This window comes from Eptatretus burgeri, chromosome 4 (assembly GCF_056783735.1).
Source record: "Eptatretus burgeri isolate ZD-2024b chromosome 4, Ebu_testis_v1, whole genome shotgun sequence".
Lineage (NCBI taxonomy): Eukaryota > Metazoa > Chordata > Myxini > Myxiniformes > Myxinidae > Eptatretus > Eptatretus burgeri.
The window spans coordinates 78319621-78333228 of record NC_140964.1 but is presented as its reverse complement, the minus strand read 5'-3'; the positions used below and the strand labels follow the sequence as shown (position 1 = coordinate 78333228).

General features: G+C 42.6%; 1 protein-coding gene and 1 long non-coding RNA gene across 17 annotated transcripts in view; one reads left to right on the top strand and one right to left on the bottom strand.

Annotated features, from left to right (window-relative positions):
- Positions 1-13608, bottom strand: part of MPHOSPH9 (M-phase phosphoprotein 9) — a 135556-nt gene that overhangs the window by 83872 nt on the left and 38076 nt on the right. For 11 of the 16 annotated variants that reach the window (XR_015057571.1, XR_015057570.1, XM_085878849.1 and 8 more), the window contains 7 exons: positions 11995-12084; positions 3822-4951; positions 3469-3637; positions 3141-3270; positions 2848-2903; positions 2046-2321; positions 279-353 (listed from right to left, as the gene is read on the bottom strand). Coding sequence is in view for 14 of the 16 variants with exons in the window: in XM_085878849.1 (XP_085734975.1) it covers positions 279-353; positions 2046-2321; positions 2848-2903; positions 3141-3270; positions 3469-3637; positions 3822-4951; positions 11995-12084 (1926 nt within the window). In the remaining 2 variants the exon portion in view is untranslated. The remainder of the gene's footprint in view (positions 1-278; positions 354-2045; positions 2322-2847; positions 2904-3140; positions 3271-3468; positions 3638-3821; positions 4952-11994; positions 12085-13608) is intronic. The other 5 variants (XM_085878854.1, XM_085878855.1, XM_085878858.1 and 2 more) reach the window with 3 other exon arrangements.
- Positions 4914-13608, top strand: part of LOC147028439 (uncharacterized) — a 44024-nt gene continuing 35329 nt past the window's right edge. Inside the window, exons 1-2 of the long non-coding RNA XR_015057576.1 lie at positions 4914-5072; positions 8643-8733. This is a non-coding gene — a long non-coding RNA (uncharacterized LOC147028439). The remainder of the gene's footprint in view (positions 5073-8642; positions 8734-13608) is intronic.

Here is a 13608-nt window from a genome sequence, read left to right as displayed (position 1 = left end):
CACACACACACACACACACACACACACACACACACACACACACACACACACACACACACACACACACACACACACACACACACACACACACACACACACACACACACACACACACACACCTTATCCACCAAGTTTTGTCCAAATCCGTCCATAACTTTTTCAGATATTCCGCTCACAGATAGACAGAAACAGGGGTGAGAAAATGCTGATGGATAGAGAGGGAGTTAAAAAAAACCCATAAACATAGCTGCAATGTTTTGCTGGACAAATAATCACACCTGTTTCACCTGCTGAGGATTCTCAATTGGTCGAACTTGCAATGGGGGATGAGCTGCGGCACCCAGCCAAAAACCCTGTCAAGGTACAGCATTTAGCCAGGAAGTAAACAAGAAATAGTACTCTGCAAGGTGAGCATTTAGAAACTCTACTCAGTGGCAGAGCACTGGACCAAAGGGCTGCAAGTGTCCTACCAATGTGTATAACACATGAAACAGATGAACACTGCATGGTACTCAGTAAAAGCCCCAGTCGAATTGTGTTTTCTTACTCTCATCCCCAGCAGATCACATCCTTTGCATGGAATATAAATGAACGAGTTGTTATCGTTCTCTGCTTTAACAACATGCATATGGGCATTTATCTGTGATGTTAGCAAAATATTCAAATTTGAAAGTCCCCACTGTGCATGCCGTTTACTTCCTCAGATTACACAGCACAGCCATCATTGTAAATTCATTTCCAATTTCCCCACCCAAAATTGTATCTTCTTGGTTATTAGACCATCCCTTGCACAGTAAGAGACAGGGTTTTGCAATCGCGCACGCGTGTGTGTGCGTGTGCGTGTGTGTGTCATTGAGTTGATCTAGGCAAAAACTTTTTTATCATTTGAGCTTTGATCATCAAAATTTCAACAAACCCTTATTATGAGAATATAGAGAAGACAAATTAGTATGTGGGTCAAAATGTCCAAGGGCGAAGTCACAGTAAGTACAAATCGGCCTTGTTACTCCGTCCACCACGCAGCGTGAGACGGCCGGGTTTTGTAATCACTTCCATGTTTCTTTACTTACCACTTGAGTTTTTGTCATCAAATATTAAACAAACCTTTATCATGAGAATATGGAGAAAACCAATTAATAAATGTAACTTTTTTTAGCAGTTGTTATGGTCATGTTTAGTTTTAGTACAAAGCAGATGCAGATAGGCTTTACATTTGTTGATGCTTTCTGGTTTATACGAGTTGGACAGACAGGTGGTATACGACACCAAAATGAATTTTGGGAGCATAGCATCCATTTTGGCTCGTGACGTCCAATGTAAATAAGGTTTGTGAATTTCTTTGAAGCCAAAAACCCTGTCAAGGCACAGCACATAGCTGGGAATTACACAGTACAGCCAATTAGAAACCAAAAAAGGCAAGATGTGGCTGCATCCACGAAGTTGTATTTTTATTTTATGATGTAGCCTTCATACAGTTATATATGTACAGTGGTGGAAAAAATTGATAATGAATAAATCTCACAATTTTTTTTTTTTTTAAGTTTTAGTTTGACTTTAGATTATTGAATCTCACAATTTATATTTTTTTAAGTTTTAACTTTGAGGTGAATGGCTCAAAGATGACATTCCACTTTTTTCATCAAGCATCATTGGCTTGGTTGGCACAATTGTACTGCCAATGATGTAAATGAGAGCATCATTAGCATCATTGCCTGAAGGAGCGGCTGTGCCGCTGATGCTATGCCCTCTGTCGATTAGGGCAGGAATTTGGAATTTGTCCAGGGTATCGGTGATAGCTCGCCCACTCTTCGCAAAGGACACCATGGGATCCTTAACGACGACCAACTAATGCTGGCAGATGCGACACCCAGTTTTACGTCCATTTGAGAGACGGCACACACATTAATGAATCACCCTCCCTGTGAAACATAGATATTGCAGTTTATAGCTGGGTCAAGATTCAAATCCATGTGAGACAGCTTTGAGGTGATTGCGTGTATATCTAGACCATCCTGTCAGCCCTACTGTGACATTGAAAAACCCACCTCTATGTCACAAGAATTTTCCTTCAACGATTGTGTCCTGCGGCCATGGAAGAGATCGCGCAGAGAACAGTTCAGCGATAGTGAGTCGCCTTGTTGTGGAGGGAGTGAGGTAGATGAGGCAGGCGTCACCAGCTGTAATGACGGAAGGTGTGTGGGGATTTGGGGACCAGAGAGGGGTAGCGAGGCGTGCAGGCTCGGTGTTGGAGAACTGCTTATCTGGGATGGTAAGGAGCTCATGGAGAAAGTTTGAACGGCAGAGTTTGGACACTGATTGGCCTGGAAAAAAATAGAGTTAATCAAACATGTTTAACAATCAAGCAGGAAAATCTCATTGAAAATCAATTTTTTTTTTAATGCATCATGTATGATCAGATACAAATTTGTAAAATCAGACTTACAAGACATGCAAAGTTTGAAAACAGTTGTTCCTTTTGTATTTTCAAAACGAATTATTCACACCAAACAATGAAAATGTGGAAAAGTGCATTCAGAATGTTTAGACCAGAAAAAGGGGTGAATGTTAAGGATTGTTTGAGCAAAATAAAAAGCATATTAGCATTAGCCAAGATTTACGAAGAAGTTTTACAAGTGTTGCTAGAATCAAGATTATCTTTATGCATCACTACTGTCAGATTGAAACTGTATGGGAATTTCCCCGATGTGAACAAAATATCATGACCTCGGAGAGCAAACATGGCAATCCTACAATTCAATCTCCCTCTCACCCTCTCAACATCCTCATCCCCACTCCATGGCCAATCGACATGAAACCTGAGCAATCCTATTTAGCCAGGTGATATACCTGTGTACAAGATGTGGTCGGAAGATCTGACGATTTGCCCTCGTGAACAATGGATCCTAGAAAGATAAAAAAAACAAAGGCCATTTGATCTGTAACAATGAAGAAACTTGACAAGTGTATTTACACACACTGAGAGCGAATAAGAGGTTGCACATTATGTGCTACCAAAGAACATTCAATGGGATGGTTGTGCCACATGCTGAGAAAAGCTTCAGTTGAAATCTTACTGTACTTACAATATTATAGGTTAATATATTCCATCATGCTTTTCACCTCTGATCTTAACTAGTTACCTGCAGGTTCTGGGCGATCATCTGACTCATTGTGACACAAGGAGTCGAGGCTGACCGTCCTTGAGGGGCTGTTTGACTTGTCCGTGTAAGAAGACACAAATGGACCATCTGGAATATCCGGCTGCCAAGCCTGCATCCACAGACATCGGTAAGATTCCTCAAGTCTGCCCCAAACCTATAGTCACGAACAGTCTCACCACTCTCCTCACTGCTGTGCAGCTCATGATCTGCTTCAAGAACTTCAACAATACTGCTGTACATCACCAGAGCTTCACCACACACAGTTATCTCTACTTGGACATTGCTTTGGAGAGACGTTTTGTCTTACTTCCTTGGGTGTCGTGACCTCAGTTGGTTCGACATCATTGCCATGATCGCTTTGCAAATGTTTCTCACTTGGCATTACTTTTCCTTCCAATGAAGCAACATTCTCTGTGTCTGCTTGTCGATCTTTAGATCGGCATCGCTTCTGCCTCTCCGCCCAAGACGTGAACGGTCTGTCGGAAAGTTATTGCTTTTTGTAATTCAAGAGTTCTGGAAGATCAGAATTATTACCACCACCAAGTAAGGAGAACAGTACAGTATTGCAAAAATGAAAGCAGAATGTTTACAAACTCGACTTTGCTAAATAACAAATCGCGGCAGTCTCGCAAGCAGAACATTCATAAAAATGCTATATACCTGCACTGGTTTAAGATTTCTTGTGAAAATGTCACCACCTCATTGCAGCTGCCATTATACACATGGGAGGTAACCCTGAGGGGATTTCCTTCCTCAAGTGAACACGTCTCTCCTGATGTGTTCCCACATCCTCCTTCTGGATCAAGAACATTACAACTTCCCACCACACCAAGCAGACTGGCCAAGTGAGTGGCATTTTCCATCGGTCCATTATCATCTTGTTCACCTTCTGTTTGGGATGCAGAAGTGTGCACCGTTAACACTGCTGCCGAGCTTGCTGCCTCCTCAGAGCCAATCAAAGGCAAATCGGCTTTACCTTCTGTAGAAGTATCAGACGATGCACTTATTAGTTGCTCCTGCAACCCCTGCACGACGGCGGTGTTATCATTTGCTGATCCACAAGCAATTGGTTTCAATTCCTGTTCATTGCTTGTCACAGTCATCAACTCTGGACTTGAGCCTTGTGATGTCACCTCTTCTCTATCCGCAGATGTCAAAATGACTGCTGCAAATTCAGATGTTCCATTCAAGCTTTCTGTTGCTGCATGCATCTCCAATGGTTTCAGAGTAGAGGCTGCAGAACAGTATACTGTACAATCGTCCAAAGAAAGGGTGCCCTCGATCCCTATATCTTCTTCAGAAGCAGAAGAAATATCATTACCAATTTCTGTTGGCTCTCCTTGAGGTTCTACTGGTCCTCCCTGCTTGTCAGTTTGTTTTTGCACACAAAGCTGAAGATTTCTGCATTGTTGAGAACTCTCAAATTCAGTCTCATCGTTCAATGATGAAGCTATACAGGGTAAAGCCTCCACCGTAATTATTTGCTGAAATATCGAATGTGGCTCTGTCATGGCTGAAACGGTGACCTGGTTGGCACAGTTCCTCGATAAATGGCCAGGGTGTGGCTGTGAACTGCGCAGGATTGCCTCATCCTGCGTTCTGAAGCAACAGAGCACAGTCTCTCGCACGGAGCACTGATGAACCCCCGAGCTGCTGACAGGTGGTCCGACTTCAGACAGTGATAAACATCCACTGGGACCTTGGGGCTTGTCCACGAGATGGTCGGTCTTCTGTACACCTCGATCATCCCGTATAGGAAGCTTCGGGCTCGTCATTTGAGACTGCAGGAGCTGCGGGAGCCAGTGAGAGCGGTTGAACACATTATGCCAAATCAAGATTAGCACAGACGCAACGTTCCCTGGAACTCAGCCCAGATATCCATCTATGCTATTTCTGCTGTTTAAGAATATTGTGAGTGGTTTGAGCCCATCAGGATTGTGCATGGTTTTTTTGTTTTGTTTTGTTTCCAACATGTCTGGCACAGTTTTTTTAGTCAATATTACTCAATCTCATTTACAGTGGAATGAATATGATAAGAAAATTTTTGTTAAAGCCTCATGTTATGAAAAAAAATCATTTAATGCACAGAAGTTGAGTAAATTGTTATTAGTCGAAAGAGCATCAAAATGTAACAACCAAGCATGTAAAAACTACACATCTCTGGATATGACGGGGAGCATATCATATTGAGCAATAGGAGAGCAGAAGGAGGGTAAAGCAGTTGAAGAGGAGGAAGAAAGAAAGGGAAGGAGGTTGCGATGAGACTTGAGTAAAGGAAGGGGTAAAGGGAAGTCAGGGTTGCGGGAGGGTAGGGGTGGGGTGGGGAGGGGGCTGAAGTGATGTCAAAATCTCAACAGTTTTTGCATGAACATTAGGTAGATGGGTCTGCTGCAATTGAAAATGACATTGTGTTGATTGAATACAGTTCACAATCAGAAAAATACTTGGAAACAATTATTCTCCAATACTAGGTAAATACATGAAGTTTAATCTTTTTTTTAAATGCCATAAACTCCAATTGCATGTTTTGCATGAAACCATCAGCTCAGCTATGTTTGACAGTGGTAGATAAATGCAAGTAGTTTTTTTTCAATATGCTATACGTGCCTTGTAGCATTCAACAATGCACACCCTCACCAGGGTATATAGATTACTGTACATTTGAGAACCAGTGTGGACTCAATTAATCACTCACTGCAAACTGGGACTGGCAAGATAGCCCAGACCTGATTAGTACACACACACACACACACACACACACACACACACACACACCTCTGACCTGTCTCACCTGGGGTTTTAAATTTCGAATCCCGACCCAGCTATAAACTATCATCTGAGGTTTTCTCACGCAGGATGAGCCATCAACGTGTGTGCCATCCATCGGATAGACGTTAAACTGTATGTCCCATTTGCTTGCATTGGTTGGTGGATGTTAAAGATCCCACGGTATCCGTGACGAAGAGTAGGTGAGCTAATCGCCGGCACCAAAAACAAATGACAAATTCCTGTCCAAAGCTACAGGAGTATTGCATCAGCAGCCAACAAATGATGCTAACCGCAGTCACATGCTGCAAATAAAAGAAGAAGAAGAAGAAGACTGCAAGCTGGTACACAACACCGTTACAAGTTTTCCTGTTCCTTCGATAACGTGTGAGGCTAACAACTAAAGTCACAAAACAAATTTCCAAATCCATACATTTTGTTGCGGTAACGACCCACAGGGGACTAAGAGGATTAATGATAGCTCCATCCTACACGTAGTGGACGAGAAAAATGGAACCACCAATAGAATGTCACGTAGTAGGGTGTTGGGTCACCATGTATATCCAGGACGGCATGGATACGACGTGGCCAGGCATGGCTGAAGCACTTCAGGATTGTGGAGGGGCAAAAAAAAACATAAAATAAAAAAACCATGAAAGGAGCATTTTTCATTAAAAAGGGTATCTTTTCCCTGTGATAAGGATGCCTCCCCATCCTGAAAAAATGGCCACTTTTCACCATGAAAAGGGCACCCACAAATTATATTATATACTAGCTGAAGTACCCGCCGTTGCCTGGGGAATGTGGCTCTGTCGAGCATCTATCTGATGCTCTTTCGTTCAGAGCAAGTACATTTGCTTGATCCCTTTATCAAGGGATAAAGTATTCAGTAAAAATTTATTTCATCAAGCATCCCAACTTGATTTGTTCGTCAAATGGACCCCCACTCCTTTTGTTAGTCAAATGGACCTTACACGTCGAGGATGACACGGTGTAATCATCGTCCTGCATAATTTGCACCTTAATGGCCAGACATGTTTAATTGAAAGTCAGTGCAATACTCTAATAATGAAATTTGTGCTGTTGACAACAAATCACAACAACCTCAACATAGATCTTCACAAAACGTATGACTCGATCGATCCCGGGGAAAACCCAGGCAGTGCTTAAGCATAAACACCGATTAAGACCTGAAAGCCAATTATCTGGTTTTATCTGGGGTCAATTTTTTTATCCAAACATAGCCCTCAACCTTCCTCTGGATGAAAGAGGAGGCCATACAAAGTTTGGTCGCACTGGATCCTGCAGGGTTCAAATGCATAAACGAACAAACAACACACAAACTTTCTTATTTATACATTAGATAGCAGAGTACACACCCTCTGGGTGGGTCGAGATTACGCATCACTTCCTGAAACAAAGTATAGTCTGTGTTTTGCAAAAAAAACTAGAGATGTTTGTGTGGTGTGTGTGCTTAAAAGGTTATGGATGGTTTAAAGGGGATGTTCCAAGAGAAGTTAGTGTATAAAGGGTCAAAGGGATCTAATCTCTCAGAGATGAAAAAGAGTGCAACCAGAAGGATGCTCAGTAGAGCATATATCTCCACCACGCAATGCCTCATCCAGTAGAACATATCGGGCCCAATAATTTTTTGAAATATTATACGATACATCGTTTTTGGCCTTATCTCTCAATGGTGAAGAATCACCACTTTAAGAATTAAAAATTCTCATCTTCGAATCTGGATTCAGATTCACCAAGTTTTGTCCGAATCCGTCCACAATTTTTGAGATATCCTGCATACAAAAAGACAAAGACAAAGAAACAGGCAGACAGACAGGGGTGAAAACATAACTTCCTTCCACCTTCAGTGGCAGATATAAAAAGGTCTGAGTGGTCTAAAGCTCTTAATGGTCAAGGATCCAATATGTCTAATCTGTCTGAAGGATGTAAAACAGTGATCTTCACTATGTTTTGAGGGGGGCCACTTTTGCCGATAAGACATCAGTGTGAGGAGATGCCACACCACCTGCAGAATTCCGTAATGACTGCTATTCAGCCCTGCCCACACATACTATTCATCATCAACTGGGCTGCAAGCATAATTGTTTGCATCCTGCCATCTACTGATGTAGTTACATGTTACTTTTATGCTTCGCGTTGGAACACTCATTTGAAACCATTGGGTCAATTTGATAGCATTTATGGCAGATTATGATGGAGCGTTTTCACATTTGTGTATTTTCGGCTGCATGTCAGGGGCCGCACTTGAGGCCACCAGGGGCCGCCAGTGGCTCGCAAGCCATGCAATGAAGAACAGAGGTGTAAGGGGTCTAAATATTGTTAAGGTCTCAGGGGTGTAAAGGTCTCAAGAGGGGTGTAAAGGTCTAAAGAGGGGTGTAAAGGTCTAAAGAGGGGTGTAAAGGTCTAAAGAGGGGTGTAAAGGTCTAAAGAGGGGTGTAAAGGTCTAAAGAGGGAGGTAAAGATGTCTAAAGTGTTGAAAGTATCTTAAAGATAAAGGGTTTTTCGGGGTATTGAGGGTCTTTGGGGTCGTTAGGGGTCTTTAAAGGTCTAATGGATCGCAACAGTCTAAAGGCTCGAAAGGTTTAAAAGTTACATTCCAATAGCACATAACTGATAGATGTACATATTGTAAGGGTGCAAATTGACAAACAGTAAGAAATTAATAGATTATATTGTCACACGTCTTCACAGATAGACGGACGGAGCCTGAAGGGTCTCACGGGTCTTCGGGGTCTTTAATGGTCGAGTTGGTGGAGGAAAATACCCTGAGGACAACCCCCAGGTCAGACTTGGTCTGTGTGCTAAATGTGGTGCTTGTTGGCCCAAGGGTCTTTGTAAAAAATGCGAACATACAGACAGACAGATGACATTATATTTGAGTTACAAACTCCAAACTCGAGGTGCAAATACAACTTCGTGTGTATGTGTGTGTGTGTGGGGGGGGGGGAGGGGTAACATAGGCCATGTGGCCAAGGCTTCACACAGGGGTGTGGGGGGAGCCCGGGGGGGAATGAATTCACAATGTAAATGTGTACCGTGTAACACTACCTGGTGGTGGCAGAGGGTGTTACAATTTCCTTTTTACTTGGGCAATGCTGAGGTTAAAGCACTCTTCACAACGATAAATTTGTCCTCCTTCCCTTCTCCCCCTCACTCCCCCCCCCACCCCAACGGGCCTGTCAAAGCCCGTTATAGTGCATGAGATATTCCAGTGGGAAAGGACATTAGGACGAATGGGGGACAAAGGTGGGGGGAGCGGGACGTGAGGACGGGGCAAGGTTACAGCACTCTATGCACGGGTAAATTTGGAAAATAGGACTTTTGATTGAAACGGTTTTATTGATATTTTCATTGTGGCCATCAGCCGAATTGTGAAAATATTTACAATAAAACACAATTTGTGATACCCGTGCACATGCACGGGATAGCAGTACAACATAGCTGGTAGCAGACGACAGACCGTACATGGGGAATGACAAAAATACGCATTGTGCAAAATGCAAGTGGTACTATGGAACGCCAAGCCTTCCCAAACATTGTCGGCATGTCCGCTAAGTGCCACAGCAATTTCATAGGGATCGTGTGACGGCGAGCCGAGTTTTTAGTGTGCAAGCTATAATAGAGATGAGTCAAAACAATTGACTGAAGGAATATTCAAAAATAATTCAATTGCGAAAATATTTACAATAAAATACAATGAGTTAAAACAATTGAATGAAGCAATATTCAAAACAAGTCTTGTATATATAACAATAATTTCAAGAAGCAAGTTGTGGGAATCTGTCTCAGACCGACTTAGTAAATTTGGAAGATAGTTCAACGCGTCGATCACTCAAAGTCTGTAGGGTAAGTACATGAAGAGCATTGTCATACGACTCGTACTGGTCTCGGAGAATTATCCTCAAAGTGCATTTTTGAATTTGTTCAAGCATATTTGACAGATGGATAGTCAGAGCAGAATGCCATACTGGTGAACAGTACTCAAGAAGCGGTCTCATGCACTATTTGTACACTGTCATCAGGTCATCCTTCGAGGCACCAAAGCGATTCAGACTGCAAAGAACATACATCTTGCACGAGGCTTTGGATGAAATGTACTGGACATGTTCATTCCATTGGAGATCATTCTGACTTATTACGCCAAAAAGTTTCATGCTGTCATAGTTCTGGAGCTGCATGCCGTTGAATTCCATTAGACCGTAGCCAGGTGGATTACACACAAAACAGACAATCATGAGTTGGCGCTTCACTGAATTCAGTTGCATATTTGACTGCTGGCACCATTCCTGAAGCGATTCCACCACGTCCAGGATGACATGGGGTGATGTGACTTAGCGACTCTCTGCAATGATCAAGTCATCTACATATTTCCAACATGGGACTCAGGCTTGGTCAAGTGAGTCATTAATAAACATGAGGAAGATCAGAGGTCCTAATCGAGTCCCTTGTAGGACTCCTACTATGGTGGTGAGTGTTCCGGACAACTGACCTTTATATCGCACATGTTGGCTTCGCCCCGACAAAGCTACACATCCCACAGATCAATTGTGATCTTGCTCCAAGTTCATACAGCTTTCTAATAAAAATGTTGTAGGCAACAAGGTAAAAGGCCTTCGAGAAATCTGTGAATACAAGAGTCGACACCATTCTTGGTTTGTCGACTTGCATTTGAAGATAGTTCATGAGATCTACTATGTAGTGAGCAGTTGAGACACCTTCACGGTTTCCGAACTATTGTAGATCGATGTTAGGTCAAATGTCTGATATCAGCCAGCTGGACAAGAACAACTCAGTGAGTTTGGTGAAATAGTTTGTGAGTGAGACAGGCCTCAATTTGTCAAATTCAGGTGCTGTGGTTTTGTGAATGGGTACCACAATCAACTGTTTCCACTTGAAGGGTACAGTACCCTGCTCATAGGTACAGTTGATGATCTTGCAAAGAGGTGTGCTAAGCTCCAGTGCAAATTTCCTCAACAATCTTGCTGAGATACCATCGGGACCTGGGCTTTCCCCAACTTTTGTTCTATGGAGTTCCCGATAGATGAGATGTGCCAAAGTTGAACTTTAGGCATGGTGTTTGGAGGTAACGATAAATATGCAGTAAGATTAGCTGGGTCCAAAGCTGGAATTTCATTTTCATTGTTCACAAAATTCGTGTTAATGGCATCTGCTACGTCAGTGTGAACTTTTGGGTCTACTCCCGGTACTTGAAGAGCGAGTTCCTCTGCCTTCGCACCTGTCATCACCTTTATTATCGCTACCAAGAGCTGGGGTTCTCATGTTTCAACCGCTGTACTCAGTTGTGGTAGAAGTCCAGTGATGCTTTCTCAATTTCACGTTGAACTTTGTTGCATAGAGTATTCCAATCAGATGATCCAGAGTGAAATGCTTGCTGTCGTCAACATATCAGGTCTTTAACTTTCGTTGTAATGCATTTGGACTGATTTGATCAGAACGTGGATATTAATTGCCACAGGCAGCTCGTCGTAGAACCGATCACACTTTGCATTTACATATTGGGCATAGCTGACATGGGACCAGTCATGATGAGTGATCCAAGCACCAAAACTGCGTATATTCGATTACAGCATTGGGCGAGCAAGTTTCCGTCTAAAAGTGTCCTTTGTTTTGGACATTAATTTGGCACACCATAAAATGCCGTTATGGTCACTGCATCCAATAGGAGCAATCACTTGTACTGGATGAAACAGTGATTTCATATTGATAATGATCTTGTTGAGTGTCACATTTCCTCTGGTTGGTTTGTCAACTACTTACTTCAAGTTATGGCTGTTATGTAATGGAGACATGTGCAGGCAATTCATATCACCCGTGATAATACCAGCACATGCTAAAGCTATTGAGCAACATACAACTTCAAAGGGTACCTGCATTATTAAACCCTGAAATGCTCCCTTACAAAACAAGAGTAGTATTTTAAAAGATGCCAAACATCCCAAATTATCAATGCAGACTTTTTTTTTCACCATGTTACAGTCATCAAAAGGCAATGTCTCCAATTCCTGCTTCACCAGGCACGTACCTGGATCTGTTGATTGTGTTGTTCATGTTGCTCAATCATTTTTTCATTGTGCTGCCTCTCCATGAGCTGGAAAAGTTGCACCCAGCGTTCCTGCCAAAACACACCCAGTGGAAAACAGAATCACCCAGATAATCACCACAAATGGCCAAAAAGCAGTTTTTATACAAACGGCTGGAAAAGTAGTACTTTCTGATTGTTTTCGCAAAGCACAAGAACATGCGAGTAGAAGTAAAATGAGAGTTTTGTGACTTTATATTTTATCTTAGTTGAAGCAGCCGCTCCCAACGGGAGAGGCCAAAGAGGGGTGGGGGGGGGTCATGTTATTATCCTCATTTAAACGTGAAATTCAAAATGCCTCTCCAAAATACCTCTCGCTGTATAATTAAAAGACGCGTCACCGCAATGGACAACGTGGGGACAGGAACACTGTATTGTAAAGGGTGGGGACTTGGCATACCGTCTCCCACATGGAGAGGCATGACACGATAGATATTTACATAGATAATTTACGTCCCCGTCCCCCCTGTCCCATGACCACCGGCAAAGATTTTTTTTAAACATTTCTAAAATGCACTAATTGGGGTTATGCTGATCCTTTGTAGCAAGTCTGAATGTAATTGGCCCAGAACTGGAGGAGGAGTAGTAGCATGAGATACACATGCTCACGCACACGCGCGCGCGCGCGCACACACACACACACACACACACACACACACACACACACACACACACACACACACACACACACACACACACACACACACACACACACACACACACACACACACACACACACACACACACACACACACACACACACACACACACACACACACACACACACACACAATAGTAAGGGTATACAAAAGCCTTTTTTCATCAATGCTTCATGTTTTACTGCCATATAGTGTCTAGCTCTACATCTTCAATCAACAAGAGTTCATTAGCCCAAGATCATTTTAAAAAAATGGCTGCATCCAGCCTGACTATGCTGCAAACAAGGAAAATATTTGCCTAAACTATAACGCATAGCTAAACACATTATAAAGTCACAGATAAAAGTTGTGACGTCATTTTATCAGCATATTTATTTGGATTTACAAAGCATATAGCCAGCAGAAAATGCTTATTTATCTGAAACAAAGAGCATTTTCAGATGGTTAGTGGCCTTGAAGGACTAGATGTAGAATTCATAAAGCTTCGAGCACTTCTTCATTTTGAAAATAATAACTACAAGTTACAGGTGAGCCCGAGAAACACAAATTGTGAAAGCAGAGAAAATGGTTCATTTCCCATCCATCCCCCGAAAGTTCCCATTAATCAATACCATCTGAGTAATCATGCTGTTGATAAAATAATGGTGCCATTCAAAGCAGTGGTCGACCGATATCTGGCATTTTGAGGTTTTCAGCATCAGCCGATGATGGTGCAAAAAAAAAAGAAAAAAAAAGAGAGAGAAGGGAGAGGAGAAGGGAGAGGGGAGAGAGGAGAGGAGAGGAGAGGAGAGGAGAGGAGAGGAGAGGAGAGGAGAAGGGAGAGGAGAGGAGAAGAGAAGGGAGAGGAGAGGAGAAGAGAAGGGAGAGGAGAGGAGAAGAGAAGGGAGAGGAGAGGAGA